Here is a 15,325-nt window from a genome sequence, read left to right on the forward strand (position 1 = left end):
GCCATGTCTGCTGGGGTACTCAGACCCAGTACTGGCACCCCCCTCCCTGTCCCTGTCAGAACATGGTCCTGAGCAACCATCTCTTGCTTACCCTGGTCCAGCAGAGGCATTGGGCAAGACCAGATGATCTCCAGACATCCCTTCCAACCCCAACCAGTCTGTGACTCTGTGAACTCACCCTCATCCTGGCCACCTGCACCGCCAGCTGCTGGAGCTCTTGGCGATTGGTTCGGAGGCACCATGCCCAAGGCTACCAAAAAGGCACAGTAACCCTTGCACACAGCAGCATGATGATAACTAGCGTATAAGGGAGGCTTGGAGACCCACAGCTCCAGCCGGATGAGGCCTCCGACACACGCAGCCTCGCTTGCTCATGTCCTACACAGCCATGCCATCCTGTAGGTAACGCATACAAGACCCTGTGGTGCACATTGGCAGCCTGGCCTGCTGTGGGCTGGGAACAGTGAGGCTTCCTCATGCAGAGCCGCGGGCTCACTCTGGCTGCAGCAGGAGGCAGCTGCTGGCTGCCCCTTGATTGCTGCTCCAAAAAACTGCTTTATAAAAATGAAATATAATTTACTGATCAGCTGGAAAGCCACCCTTTGGGTTAGTGGCTAAGTAGGGCTGAAGAAATGGATTTCTCGGTAGAAATCAGGCTCCAGCATCCTTTTTTAACAACTTAGTTAACACTAAGTGAGGCAATTACTAGAAATGTCAATGCTGTTATTTTATGACATTTTTCAATTTCTTCCATTTAGCCATCTCAAACAGACAAGCTGCTTTCTCTCAGTTGGAGAGAGAGGAGCCTGTTCTGTCTGTTACTGCAGTGTCAAGTTAGTCCTTCCTTTTGTATAATTTGTTACGGATAGCTTCTAAGGGTGCACTGTATTTATAAAATCTTAATCTAAACAAGGCCTGGGATCCATCCCACAGACTGTCTAAAATCTCAAATTCAGTAAGCAAGAAAATAACAGTTCAGGGGCAAGAATAGGACAAATACAACATCATGAGGCAACAACGTAGGAAGTTTATGTGGAAGAAGTCAGAAGCGGTTTGAGAAGACTGATTAATGTCTGAGCAGTACCTTGAAGATCAGAAGTGGCAAATACAGCAGCAATGACAGTTGGCCGATAGTTAGAATTGGGCAGCAGCTGTCAAGGAGCCCACATCTCCTCTATTACAAAGCTTCTTTGCAATGACATCCTTCCCCTCCTGATAGCCATGAGGAGGCTGCAAACTGAACATGTAGGATTTTCTGCGTCTCCCTACTCTGGTTGTAACCATTACCTCAAAACACTTTGGATATGTGAGAGAGATTGTCTTCATTTCCTCTTTAGCCTATCTCACGTAGACACATGTGGAGATGTTAATTTGGAATGCCAACTGGCAGCTTTCACTGATATTTTGTTCATGCTGTTGCCTTCTTTTTAAGGAATTAAAAGATTAGACTTGTTTATAAGGAAATCTTAGATTGGTGAAAGACTTTGAGAGGAGGAATGATGCTAATGAGCAGATGCAGAATAATGTGAAATGGTTCTTTAAAAATAATAGAAGAAAAAAATAGGGAGAGCGACTGTTTTGAATTAACTTCATTTATATTTGTGTTGTGGGGGGTTTAAGGCTCAGGTCTCCCTGTAGCAATAAATTGTGCTTGCTGGTGGGTTTTGCAAGTGTGTGCTTTTGGGGGAGTGTGGATATGGTGAGAGCGCTGTGTTCTGCGGGGTGGTGTTGCGGGGTGCCAGCGTACACATGGGTGTGCTGCAGAGTGCGTTCACACGGGTGCGTTACCGCCGCTTGTGCATGTGTCCGGGAGCCTGTGCGCTCCGGCGGGTCCTGGGGTGCGCTGGGCAGGGGCGGAGCCGCCGCTTGCAGCAGGCTCTACCCCTGCCGAGCCCAGCGGGCTCTAGCGGCGCAGGCAGCGGGAGCAGAAATGCCCTCAACGGGACGAGCGGCGGTGCGGACCGGGGCCAGGTAGGGTCCCGCCGGAGCTCCACCGCGGGCGGCCGCTGGGAGCGGAGCGGGGGCTGCGGACCGGCGGGGCGGGGACCGGCGGAGCCTACGCCGGGCTGAGGCGTTGCCTCCGCGGGCAGGGCAGCACCGGGCAGGGCAGGGCAGGGCAGGCAGGCAGGGCAGGGCAGGGCACGCAGGGCACGCAGGGCAGGCAGGGCAGGACAGTGCAGGCAGGCAGGGCAGGGGCCGCCAGGGCAGGCAGGGCAAAGCAGGTCAGGGCGGGGGCGTTCAGGGCAGAGCAGTGCAGACAGGACAGGGCAGGGCGGCGCGGGGAGCGGCTACCGGGACCGGGCAGTCCCAGCGAGGCGCCGGCAGCCGTACCTGCTGCAGGACGGGACAGCGCTCGGGCGGCCCGACTGTGCCCGGTGCCAGCTCCGGCACCAGCAGAACGAGCCCGGGGAGCTGGCTCCCAAGCCCACTAAACAGGGAGTTCAAACTGCCTGTCTCCCTTTTAGCCTCTCCCTGCTCCTGTCTGGCCAGACCAGCAGGGTCTGGGTTGCCCCCAACGCAATACTGCTGCGTCTGTCCCCTTGCCCTGCCTCCTCTTGCCCTTCTTCCCTTCCCTTGACAGAGGGGTTAGCTATGCTGGCTTGCAGGCACCGATGGCATGACCTGCTGCCTGCCCCCATCAATGCTCTTTGTTGGTCCTTTTGTTACCCCCATATCTGATGGGCACTGGGAACTATTCTCTCTGCCAATCCTTTACTGAAAAATTAGAAAACATTAGAAAAATCAGGTCTCTTTTGAGTCCCAACTTTGCCACTGAGTGGGTTCTCATGCCTGGGAATATTACCTCCTCCAGCACATCACCTTTGTTTCTGCTAACCCTAAGCAGCAGATGTGGGAGAGGAACCTTTTTGCCATGCTCTCCATTTTCCCTCTGCTCAGAGCAGCTGCCCCTCTCACTGCTAGTCAAGGCTATTCAGAACCAAGTGAAACCCGGGAGCATTGACATAAACCTGTTCACAAAATACGGTAGAGTGTGAAATGATTGCAACATGCTTCCAAAGGACAACAGAGCCACGGGGGTGAGTGGCAGCTTCTTGAGATAATATTAATAGAGACTTGGAGACATCCCACTGTGTCAGAAATGCTCTGAATGATTCCATGAGAGTCTCTTAGCATCTCAGTGCCCCACCATCAGTGTCACGGTTTGCATATGTCACTTAAGAGACCCTGCTTTCACTGTGTGCCTATTCTACCCTGTCCTGTCTACAGGCAGGACTGTGCATGGAGGGGTGGATCAGAGCTAACCCAGCAGAGGAAAGATGTGTTTCTCTGGTGCATCAGTGAGTTCCCTGATCCAACCAGTTGCAAAGTCACCTCTTTATGCTTGCTGTGTCTCCAACAACTCCCATGTGTAAAGGGGAATGAAACACTACTTTGCCGTCATATAGATGGGCACAGCCTGAGCCAGTGCAGTCAACTAGAGGCAAGAATAAAAACCTAGTGACAGCCTGAGCTGCTCTCCCCTGCATACAGGGAAGCTCTTTGGACCCGGGGCAGTTACGCAACATGACAAAAGACTGAGGTCCTCAAGCAGACTCTGGCACCAGGCTCTCTGGCAGGTCCTCATCTATCTGTCTCTCCTACTCCTGCCAGGGCCTGTGTAAGCTTCCCTGTTTCCTGCACATCCTTTCTGAATGGGGTACTTTTTTCTTCAGGTGGCTGCAGGGGGACTTTTGCTTGTACTGAGAGTTGACATGGCCATTTGAATTTCCCTTGTTCGTGCACCAAGGCAGAGCTAGCAAAAATAAGTAGCATGGCTATTTCAGTCCTGGGCATTCCAGCTTTCCAGAGGAAAGCTCATCCATCTGCCACACAAGCAGCATTCGTGGAGCTCAAGGTTACTATAAAACAGGAGAGCCTAAGTCAGAAGTAAAATTTCTATGCTGTATGTGCAGAAGAACTGAAACTGTCACTGTGAAATCCCTTCTGCTTTGGGATGGGTAGGTGCTATTGGAGCAATCTCCATGTTCACAAATGAGATGCGGTGACCTTTTGGGTCCCAGACATGAGAGTCCAGCTCCCAGGTTGCAGCATGAGCTTCCTGCTGCCCGGACAGAGGAGAGGCTGCCATGCCAAGTGGGGTATTTGACTTGTACAACTGTTGGCCAGTGTACAACAATCCTGCTTCCTAGACTTCATAAGCCTTTGGCAATGGCCTCTGGGGATACTTGCAACTGTATGGGAATGGTCTCATTACAGCTGTGGTAGGGTTGAACTGGGCTTGGTGTGACTCCAGGCAGCTTGCTGGTATTCTGAGATTTGCACCGATACCAAGAACACTTGCAGCCAGCAACCCGTGTTCACACACCCCTTGCAGTGCTTCTGCTTCAGGTACTCACACTGCCAGTGCTCCCCAGGGAGCACTTGGGTTAGGGTTAAGTTAGGGATTAGGGTTAGGGGCTCGGGGTTAGGGTTTGGGATTAGGTTTTAGGGTTAGGTTAGGGGTTAGGATTGGCACTTGCTAATTCCCCAGCCTGAAAGAGAATGCACAGCTGGAGGTCGGTTTCTTGCACAGACCATGCTATGTCCGTACTCATGGTGAGCTGACCTTGGGCCATACTCTGGTAACCACAGTACATCCCTACAAACACTGCACAGGGGTAAGAATCTCTTTTATTCAAGGGAAGCTGTGTCTGTATCTGTACATGACATTCCTCCAGCTCCACAACTCAGAAATATGCAAACAGATTTCTATGCCTGTGACAGAGAAATTAATGTTTCCATGCATAATCTCACCTTCTGCTTGCAGTCCAAATGCTTATTTCGGGAGTCAGGGAAATGATACAAAGAGCTCAAGTACTGGGGAGAGCTGCCATGTGAAACATAGAAAGAGGCTATGTATCTGGGTCACTGAAACCAAAGCAGGAGTGGTACCATCATACTGTCCTCCTCCTGGGCACAACACGGAGCTGTGTAGTAGCTGTAACTGCCCAAAGTATTTCCAACCCTGTGCCTAGTGTGCCAGGTTTATTCTAGGAGCAGGTACCAAAAGACCTGGGAGTGGAGGATAAACCCTGCATGTCAGGATCAGGAGAGCAAGCATCTTGGCCTGTCCAGCTGGTTGGTTTGTGGCTGGAAACCCACCAGAATTTATCCAGCAGAATAGAGCTCCATTCTCCCATAGAGGAGGAAGCTGGGGACAGATGCCATCCTCTCTTCTCCCTCATACCTCACCTACAGCATCATCAGTCCAAGGCAGCATCTGAACATGGGTGGTGGGGCTAGGGCCAGAATGGGGGAGCAGAGCACACCTTACCCCCAACCTACCTTACCTGTCCTCCAGGCCAACAGTGTCCAGGGGAACCTCTGAGAAGCATGTGGGTCACAGAGCTGAAAATGGGGCTCTCTGTCTCCAGTGAGCCAAAAGGCCCATCAGCCAAGCTAACAGGCTAAGCAGTGTTTCTCCAGTCTCTCACATCTTTCCCTGTGTTGCCTCAGGCTCCAGCGTCTTACCACAACACAGAATGACGGAGCACGAGGACTTCACAAGCCTGGCTGGGTACTGGAACTCCTCTGACATTTACCAGTTCAGCCCCGCCAGGGTCATTGTCCCTGTGGTCTTCCTCATCTTCCTCCTGGGCACAGTGGGCAATAGCCTGGTGCTGGCAGTGCTGCTGCGCAACCGGCAAATGGGCCACAACACTACCAACCTCTTCATCTTCAACCTCAGCCTGGCTGACTTCTCCTTCATTGTCTTCTGTGTGCCTTTCCAGGCCACCATCTACTTCCTTGAGGGCTGGGTCTTTGGCTCCTTCATCTGTAAGGCTGTCTACTTCTTCATCTACCTCACCATGTATGCTAGCAGCTTTACCCTGGCTGCCGTCTCTGTGGACAGGTAAAGATGCCCTTGGGCTGGGGAAGGAGGGCAGTCTGAGAAGCTGGACTGAGTGAGGGCATGGGAAGATTGTGGCCCTCCACTACTAGGAAGATGGTTCAAACCGCAGTGATATTGATCTATGCCAAAGCCAGTCTGAGGACCAGTTGTGACTCCCTTCCCCTAACAACCCCCAAGCAGCAATTCCAGATCTCTTGAGTGCAAAGCTGGTTCTGCTCCTGTCTGGCTTTCTGCAGGAGGGACCTGCCTTGTGGTTAGAGCCCTGGAGACACAAGCTCAGCTCCCCACGGTGCCACAGACTCCCACAGAGTGTCACCTAGCTCTGTATAAGAGATGTCACTCAGAGGGAAATTGCTATCGCACGCCACCATTTCACAAAAACATCATATGCAGGCAGCAAAGTGAACATAAGACCCCAACGTAAGAAGGACGTGGAGCTGTTGGAGCAAGTCGAGAGGAGGCCATGGAGATGCTGTGAGGGCTGGAGCAGCTCTGCTCTGGAGACAGGCTGAGAGAGCTGGGCTGGTTCAGCCTGGAGAAGAGAAGGCTCCTTAAGGGGAGACCTTAGAGCAGCCCTTCAATAAATAAACTGGGCTTAAAAGAAGGATACAGACAGACTTTAGTAGGGCGTGTTGCAATAGGACAGGGAGTGATGGTTTAATCTGAAAGACAGGAGATTTAGACTAAATATAAAGAGTGAGAAGTTCTTCCCTGTGAGGGTGGTGAGGTGCTGGCACAGGTTGCCCAGAGAAGCTGTGGCTGCCCCATCCCTGGCAGTGTTCAAGGCCAGGTTGGATGGGGCTTGGAGCAACCTGCTCTAGTGGAAGGTGTCCCTGCCCGTGGCAGGGGCTTGGAACTGGATGAGCTTTAGGGTCCCTTCCAACCCAAACCATTCTATGTCTCTGAACAGAAAGGACTGTAAGAGAAGCCGCATAAATATGCAGAGATCCATAAATACCCATAAATACTGGAGGTCCCAGTCCTGCAGTAAACACATCTCTAAAAGCCTTGGGGCTTCCGGCCCAGCACAAAACCTGTTCGTCTAGCGATTCCTGTGCTCCCTTTGCCCCCAGCCCTCCTGCATTTTGTGCAGAAGGCACCCATACCATGAGCCAAGTCCTTCCCAGGAGGTCACCCAGGATGCTCTGGCCCTGGTCAGTGCCACCTACATTATTAACAGGAGCTCTGTGACTGTGTCAGCTGCCCCACTTCTGACTAAGCCCACACTTATGATCAAGGATGAGGAAAAGGTCCTCATGCGGTAAGCTCCAGCCTTGACTGCTACAGGGAACATGTCCTAGCCCATCTTGCTCCTTGTGCTTGCTTCCAAGCTACCAAGACAAGATAGGGTAAACAGCACTCTGTAATGAGGAGGTTTCACAGCACTGCAGGCAGAAGGAAATTTCAGTACCAGGGAATATCTGGGACAGCTTAAATCCCAGCAAAAAGTGTGGTTGGGCTACTCTTCCAGTCCCCTTCCACATCATCCTGCTCCCAGGTGCCATCTGCAGAAACTCAGTGATCTGGCACTTCAGCAGCTCATCCACCTGGAAATGCCAGCATCCCTCGGTTGAGGTAAGGGGGGTCACATGGCATCTGTCAAAAATATCCCAATCATCTGGCATTCCAGTGGCTACACAGTTTGCCTGCTATCACCAGGAAGACCAGAGATTTCTCATGGTCTAAGCCTCTTGCTTCCCTGCAGCCTAAATCACATGGGTGCAGTCTGCCTCTCCAGCCAGCTCAGAACCAAGGACAGTATCTCCCTCTAAAAAAGATAGGACATTTCGGCAAGGTGCTAGTGCCTGTGTTCTCTCTCTTTCTAGAGGCACTTCTGTGCTGTACTGCAGCAAGAGGTGGCTGCATTTCAGTGTGACATGAAGTGATTCCTGCAGAGCTGCCAGCAGCTTTCAGGATGACAGGACCAGCAAGAAACAAGGGTTTTGTCACACATATGACCCTTCACACTAGCTGCATGTCTTATCTACATGCTCTGCTGGCCTTACAGTGCATCAAATGAGCACTCTGGCGGGCTGAGGCTGTAGCAGTTGCACTCCTGTCTGTGATGACAGCTCCTTTCCATCCCCTACCCACAAGCACCAAGCCATCTTTTCTCCTTGCTGACATCTATGTTTTTGCCTTATGGTGTTGCCTGGAGGTAAGGGAGCATAGCTGGCCATCACACTGTATCTGGCTACCGTTGCTGGAGGGAGCAGACGGAGCATCACTGCCTGCTTCGGGCTGGCCTTAGAAAGCAGACATTACCAAAAGGCAAGGGCCCACCTGGTCCCTTTGGTACCAAAGTGGAAGCAGCCACAACTCCAGTCAGCAAATCTCCCTCCTGCCAGGCTGGTCTGAAAGCTGGAGAAGGCTGGAAATATTCCTTCAGTGGGCAGGAGCCTGCACAGTGCCCATCACCTGGTAAAGCTTCTCAGGGCTTGAATCCGCAGTTCAGACCTCCTTCTGCTGCATAAATTCTGCCAAGCAGTGGATATGTGCAAACTCTCCACAGCACTGCCTCTCTGGCCCTAGCTCGGGGACACAACCCAACCCACCATGTACAGAGGGGTGAGCCAGCCTAAGCTTGTGGGAGAAGCATCCTTGCTAGAAAGACAAAAGTTGCTTTAGCCAGGACTGTATCTCAAAGAGGGTGTCAGGTAACATGTAGGGCCACTGCTCAGGGACCTTCAGGAGAATGAAGGAAAACTATCTTGTCCCTGGAGTTTATGTGGCCAGGTAGAGCTTGGCTGAAATCTCAGTGCTGGTTGCTTTGCTCTCCCCTCCAGGTACCTGGCCATCTGCTATCCGCTGCGCTCCCAGGAGCGGCGGACCCCACATAATGCAGTGGCTGCCATGGCTGTGATCTGGGGCCTCTCCGTCGTCTTTGCTGGGCCCTACCTACACTACTATGACTTGATCAAGTGGGAGTCCAGCTACATCTGCATGCCTGGCTGGGAGGAGTGGAGACGCAAGGTCATGGACACCAGCACATTTGCCTTCGGCTATGTCATCCCAGTGCTGGTCATCAGCCTCTCCTACACCAGGACCATCAAGTACCTGTGGACAGCAGTGGCCCCCCTGGAGGACATATCAGAGTCCAAGAAGGCCAAGCGTAAAGTAACCAAGATGATCATCATTGTAACCATCCTTTTCTGTCTCTGCTGGCTGCCATACCACCTAGTCATCCTCCGATACCTCTATGGAGACTTCCCCTTCAACCAGGCGACCTACACCTTCCACCTGCTTTCTCACTGCATGGCCTATGCCAACTCCTGCCTCAACCCCATCATCTATGCCCTGGTCTCCAAGCACTTCCACAAGGGCTTCAAAAAAGTTTTCAGCTGTCTCTTGAGGAAAGAGCACCGCAACAAGGTGCATGTGCTCCACATGGCCCACATTGTGCCTGGATTTGAGGCAGGTTCCACTGGAGCGTCCCAGATGCATGAGGAGAATAACAGGCGCGAGCTGAACCCAGCCTCCGTGGCAGTCCACTCCAGTTCTTTCAAGCCCCTTCATATTTCATAGTGGCCAAGCAACACAGCATCTGCCAGCTTGGCTGTGTCACCAGCTTCAGGCCACCCTTTCCACTGGGTGAGAGAGGATGCTGGAAAGGCAAGCAAAAAACTGCTATACACTGCTTCTGGCCATGTCATTCCTCCCCATGCACCAAGTGTTCTCCTGAACAATCTCCCCACAACATGTTGCATGCAAGAGAAGAAACAGACCCAGACTTGTCCCTGATCCTCAAACCATCTGGGCTCCAAGGAGTAAAGTTCCAGCTCCTCTGCTGACTCTCAAACTACTCTTCTTTGTGGCCCCACCTCTCTGGACACACTGGTTAGTTGTCAGAGCCACTTCTGCCTCCCAGTGCCCCATCTGGCCAGACTGGCTCTCACAGCAGGAATGGCAAGGCAGACAGGCAGTGCATGCAGGACCAGGCAAGCACAGGTGGTATGGAAAGCGCCTGGCACAGCCCATCGATGGTTGCAGTGATGGCTTTGTTGCTGGCTTTGCTGTTCTCCCTGTGACTGGGAGCTTCCCTGGGATGTGGGGTGGGCTGTGGGCGTGTCTGGGATGTTGCTGTTGTACATACCAGAGAAATGTCTTTCTAACCCAGAGCAAATAAATGTATATTTTCTTCATCCAGGCAATAGTGGGGCCTGCACTGGTCATCTGGAGTGGGGATGGGCTACCTCAATGGGGCCTTATTCATAACTGGTGGAAATCACAGTGCACCAGGAAAACCAGCACTAAGCAAAGTCTGCAGAGCCAAACCCTGCCTGGTGTCCCCACTCCTTTCTCCACAGCCACGTTTACTGACACAGATCCCTGAGCAGGTCAGTGCACAGCTGACATTTTTCTCCACAGTTAGCAGTCAACTGTCAGTGCATAAAAGCAGCTTAAACTGACCACCATGCTTCAGAGGTTCCATGGGCAGGCAAGGAGCTAGTGGGCAGAGGCAGGGTTAAGTGGTTAGTTTGGTTATGGTTCCTCCTGCCTGCATAGCACAGTCTTTGTACAGGGGATTGAGGAGGCTCACACTCCATAGTGGAGGAGATGCTTTTCAGGGCCTGCTGAGTCTCATCTCAGGATCTAAGCATGCACTTGACCTCTTGAAGCTTCAGGAAGGAAAACTCTCATCTCCCTTACCAGGGCTGATTAGATGCAAGTGGGTGCCTTCCTGCCATGGCTAAATTGCTAGAGATCATAGAATCATAGAATATCTCAAGTTGGAAGGGACCCATAAGAATCATCAAATCAATCTTCCTGCTCCTTGCAGGACTACCTAAAACTAAACCATACGACTAAGAGCATCATCCAGATGCTCCTTGAACTCTTGACAGGCTTAGTGCCATGACCACTTCCCTGGGAAGCCTGTTCCAGTGACCAACTACCCTCTCAGTGAACAACCTTTTCCTAATGCCCAGCCTCATTCCATTTCCTTGTGTGCTATTGCTGGTTACCGGAGAGAGGGGATCAGCACCTTCTGCCCCACGTGCATGACTTCTGACACTTTGGGATTGCCGGCCCCTGTGCAATTTAAGAGATGGCTCTTAAAAAAGTGTCACATCCATGGACCCCATGACCTTCACAAGCAGATTGCCAGGGCACCTGACCAACTCGCTCCTTCAGCAGCCCCACATCTGCTCTCCCCATCCTCAGTGTTGAAGTTTTGCTGGCAGTTTTCCTATCACCAATGATTTGAAAGTGAGCTACTTCATGATCACTGTGCCCAAGCCAGCGCCAATCACCACTGTGCCCACAAGTCCCTCTCTGCTTACAAACTACAAATCTAGGGGAGCACCTTTCCTAGTTGGCTCCCTCAGCACCTGCACCAAAAAGTCACCTTCCACATGCTTCAGAAATTTCATGGACCTGTTTGTATCTATCTGCTGTGTGATATTCCCAGTTGATGTCTGAGAAGTTAAAATCACCCATAAGACCAAAGCCAGTTGATTGAGAGATATCCCTTAGTTCCTTCTATAATAATTAATTGGTGGTGTCATCCTGACTGGGTGGTCAATAGTAGACTCCCACAACAACATCTGCTTTATTTCCTTTCCCCTTCATCCTTACCCAGAGGCTCTCAACCGAAAGGCACTCCAGCTGAGTGAGAAGCCAAGGAATGCTTTATCTGGAAACATATTTCTCATTGTGACTGATGGTAACTCGCAACAGCCAAGCTTTATGAGGCCAAAATCTGCAAGCACAAGGCAGTTCCACACAAGAGGCTAGCACCTATACACTCAAGACTGAGAATAACTTACCACTCCTTCCTTGCTGTGCCCAATATAGTCCAACCAATTCTCATTGCTCACTCAGGGACTACCTTCCCTTTCCAATCTTGTAAAGCTGGGCAAACACTGGAAGGCCTTTTAACATTAGGAGGGAAGGGGTGAGCCGGGGTGGTGGTGGTGGGTGAGACTGAAAGGAAATAAATGCAATGGTGGGAAAAGGCAACTGCATTTTATCTATTAATTTAATTAGAATTAACTAATGCAATTAAAAGTAAAGAAAATAATCCCACAAACAGCACAGTATTGCTGAGAGAAACATTCAGGTAACACATTAGGGTTCAACAGACAAATCTCAGCCACAACCATTCAATCCCACAGCAGCAGATGACTAAGACAAGTCCCTCTGCTCATGAAACATAGTTTAAATCACAGAATATGTTGTCCTGTATATTTGAGAGATCCAAAAGTACCATGACAGCCCCCATAGCAGATGGCATCCTGGGCTCCCAACGGGCTCGGCAGTATGCAGCTTTCTGGAAGGCAGCTGTGGCACCCAGGAGCACTGGGAAGGACGTTGCATTTGTCAAGTTATTTACGGATGTCTTACAGTTGCAAATAACTTGACAGCTCTCATTTCTTCCTGATGTGCAGGACAGCCAGCAATTTTCTCAAGCTTCTTTGACATCTGGATCTACTTTGCTGGACAAGATAAATTCATCATCATGCAAAGTTAACAGTAATGCCTCAGGATTTGCCCAGGCACAGAGACAGATTGCCACAGCACCCGCTTCAACCCCAGCCCCAGCAGTAAGCCATGGCAGAGCCGGGAGTCACGCCACCCTGAGGGGAGCGCTGGGAGCTCCTCTGATCCCAGGGGCTGGGTTTTGGTTGTCCTGAAGACAGAGCACATGCAGCACTGTCCCAGGGGCTTTTCCTTGGGTAGGCTGGAGACCTCTGGTTTTGCTCTGTGTTGTGATGGTTTGGGCAGACTAACATGCTGTGGTTTTCTCATGTGAAAGACAGTTTTCCCTCCCTGATACTGAATGGTTTGTAATTACCTTAATTGTACCTCTCTCCCCTAATGCTGGACAGAGACCAGAACTAATTCAAGCATATTGGCATAGAGACACATCAGCACTTAGCTGGGTGGCTCATGCAGGGACCTGGCAGCACCCTTGGTAAGTGCAAAGGTAACACAGTTAAGGAGGAGATGTGAGTCCTGGAGATTTCAGCTAGGGTCAGTAAAGTCAAGAGCAGGCAGGCATCTCCATTGAGCATGGAGCCTGTCTTCCACATGGGCTGCATTCTCCCATGCCTGTTTCTCCATCCTCTCAATCTATCACGTAAATGCTGTGATTAGGGAGCCCTGTAGCATGACCTAGCATTAAAATAACATAGTCTGTGCTTCAGGACAGGAGTCACAATGCTTCCAAATGTCTTCAGAGCAATTAATATCAACCCAGGCAGAAATAAATGGTTCCATCTGCTCTTACATAAAGTCCATCCTTTCCCATTGAACAAAAGCATTCAATTTTCAGACAGCAATAATTTTATTTGGATGAATAATGCTCCAGTCAATGGAAAAAGAAGCTGCACTGGGGATACCAAGGTTGTTATTCTGCTTGATGTTTCTGGGTGGACACACAATTTCTTTACAGAACTGCACTCAGTGGATGAGTTGGGTTTACCTTCAATGCCCGCACGACTGCCATATGCTGGGTTACTCACAGCTGCTTTTTTTTTTTTTTTTTTTTTTTTTTTTGGTGGTTTTTGGTTTTTTTCCCATGTAGCCAGAAAGGATCAGTGGAAAAAGTCAAACCATTCTCAGACTGCCAAGTCTTGAACCAGGGTCAGGGAATATAACATCAGGCCTGGAGAGGATCCATGGGCAGACATAATCCACTCAAGAGACAGTATGCTACCGGCTTTCCTCTGAGATGGGTGGATGAAGGGACTGCAGTGAGTATAAAGGTGGAATTATTGTATAGCAAGAGAGCATCAGTCTAAGTAGTCTAAGGGACAGCACAAAATGGGCAGCAAAGGCTGGGAGCAGGTGGAAAGAAGGTAAGAGCTGATTTTTTCTTCTTTGTAGAGAAGATAATTCTTCAAGTCAAAAACAAAGTGCAAGGCTTTACCAGGAGCCAGGATTCCAGGATTCATTAGGTCTCTTGTAACAATTATGTAGCCAAGCACATCCAGGAGCCACCTGGATTTCACAGGAAATCAGCTTGGCAAGAGCACAGTTTTATGTTACTTGCATGCAAATTCTCATCATCTACTGATAGGACAGTTTGTGCCCGCTCCGGTGCCATCATTCACACACCACTTTCACCCAGCCCTCAGGAAAAGAAAAAGGGGGATGGTGGTGATTATTTCACTTCCCAAGGGCTGGTCCTTCAGAGGGGGCTCTGAAGACAGACATCTGTCAGACTCAGTGCCTGGGGGTTGCTCGCATTAAGCACCAGGTCCCTAGAGGCAGCAGCCTGACACACCACTCTTGGCTGGCCTTGGGCACTGCCACACACCAGTGGGCCAGGACTCTGCCAACCAGTCCTTGCAACTGTTAGAAGTGGGAGCACTTCACAATTGCAATTATTCTGTTTTATAAGCCAGCTTGGGTGAGCACCAGGCACACGGTGAAAGGTAAAATGCCCTGCCTCAGTGCTAGCAGAGGTGTGCCCTACATGAGTTTTAAGCTTGCAGCATCCCTCTCTCCTCAAGCTCCCTTCCCACGTAGCCCACCTACTCCCTATAGGCACCCCAGGGACCTGGCACCCCTCCTTACAAGCCCTTCTTCCTGCCCCTCAAGAGGCCCATAAGCACGCATGAGTGCCTCACAGCAGGATGTTACTGCCAGATGTACTGCAGCAGGCAACTTGCTGAGTTAGTCTAAAGGCACCAAAGCGAGCCAAGTCCTGGCACTAGGAGAGCGAGGTGAACATTTACAGATCAGGAGAGGAAACTGTGAGCTCCTACTAGACCTGGAGTCACAGATTTTTTTGCCCTCCAGTCACTGATTTTAACTTCATCTTCAATAACATCAAGACAAGCACATGAGAGCTGGTACCACATCTTCCATTTCTTCTGCCACCACCTGTGACTGAGCACAGAAGATACCAGCCTCCTCAAAGTATAATGCCATCTCAACCCACCCACTCTTCCCTTGATCTCAGTAGCCATCGGTTAACATGAGACCTGCCCCTTCTTGGAAAGCCAGCAATGGTTAAGCTCATTCATTATGCTGCTGCCTCCAGACACAACTCTCCCTGCAAGACTGAGCCAAAACAATCTTCTTGGCCCTACAGTCCTGGCACCCCTTTGTTCTGTGGGCTGCAACTGCCTGAAAATTCACACCACTAAAAGGATCTAAAAGGAGTCCATTGGATAGGCTCCAATTTGCCGAGCTGGATTCTGGATCAGGCCCTCCCAGAGAAAGGCATGTATTTCAAGGGATATTTAAACCCAGATTGTTTAGTGCCATCTAATAGACTGAGTCACTGTAATCAATTCATGCCAACAGCTTTGACACATGATCAATATTTTCCATTAGGGAGTATTCTCCATTAACAGAATTACTTCATCCTGTGCTCAACCCATCTCATCCACTGCTCTTGCCCAAAAAACAGAAACGGAAGACACTTGACAACAATGGAAAGACCTCAAATTAGAGAGGCAGAACCTGGGACAGGAAGATGTTAGCACAAACTCCTGCGCAAGGCCCATGTGGAGCAGG

General features: G+C 50.6%; 1 protein-coding gene across 2 annotated transcripts; it reads left to right on the top strand.

Moving 5' to 3' along the window:
* The first annotated feature begins 1,897 nt into the window (after positions 1-1,897).
* Positions 1,898-10,543, top strand: LOC115607687 (galanin receptor type 2-like). Of its 2 annotated transcripts, XM_030485254.1 has the most exons (3): positions 1,898-1,971; positions 5,458-5,854; positions 8,641-10,543. In XM_030485254.1, exons 2-3 carry the CDS (start codon positions 5,484-5,486, stop codon positions 9,377-9,379), a joined length of 1,110 nt encoding a protein of 369 aa, XP_030341114.1. In that variant the 5' UTR covers positions 1,898-1,971; positions 5,458-5,483; the 3' UTR covers positions 9,380-10,543. The 2 variants fall into 2 exon arrangements, with proteins under 2 accessions (XP_030341114.1, XP_030341113.1); XM_030485253.1 differs by lacking the exon at positions 1,898-1,971 and having other exon boundaries at positions 4,846-5,854; positions 8,641-10,297.
* The last annotated feature ends 4,782 nt before the right edge of the window (positions 10,544-15,325 follow it).

The sequence above is a fragment of the Strigops habroptila genome, chromosome 4 (genome assembly GCF_004027225.2).
Source record: "Strigops habroptila isolate Jane chromosome 4, bStrHab1.2.pri, whole genome shotgun sequence".
NCBI classification, from domain to species: Eukaryota; Metazoa; Chordata; class Aves; order Psittaciformes; family Psittacidae; genus Strigops; species Strigops habroptila.

What these genes read in the sequence shown, in the direction of transcription:
- LOC115607687 (XM_030485254.1), top strand. Translation starts at nt 5,484, where the DNA reads ATGACGGAGCACGAGGACTTCACAAGCCTGGCTGGGTACTGGAACTCC. An exon ending in GCTGCCGTCTCTGTGGACAG is followed by an intron (nt 5,855 to 8,640) that starts GTAAAGATGCCC and finishes TCTCCCCTCCAG; the next exon opens with GTACCTGGCCATCTGCTATC.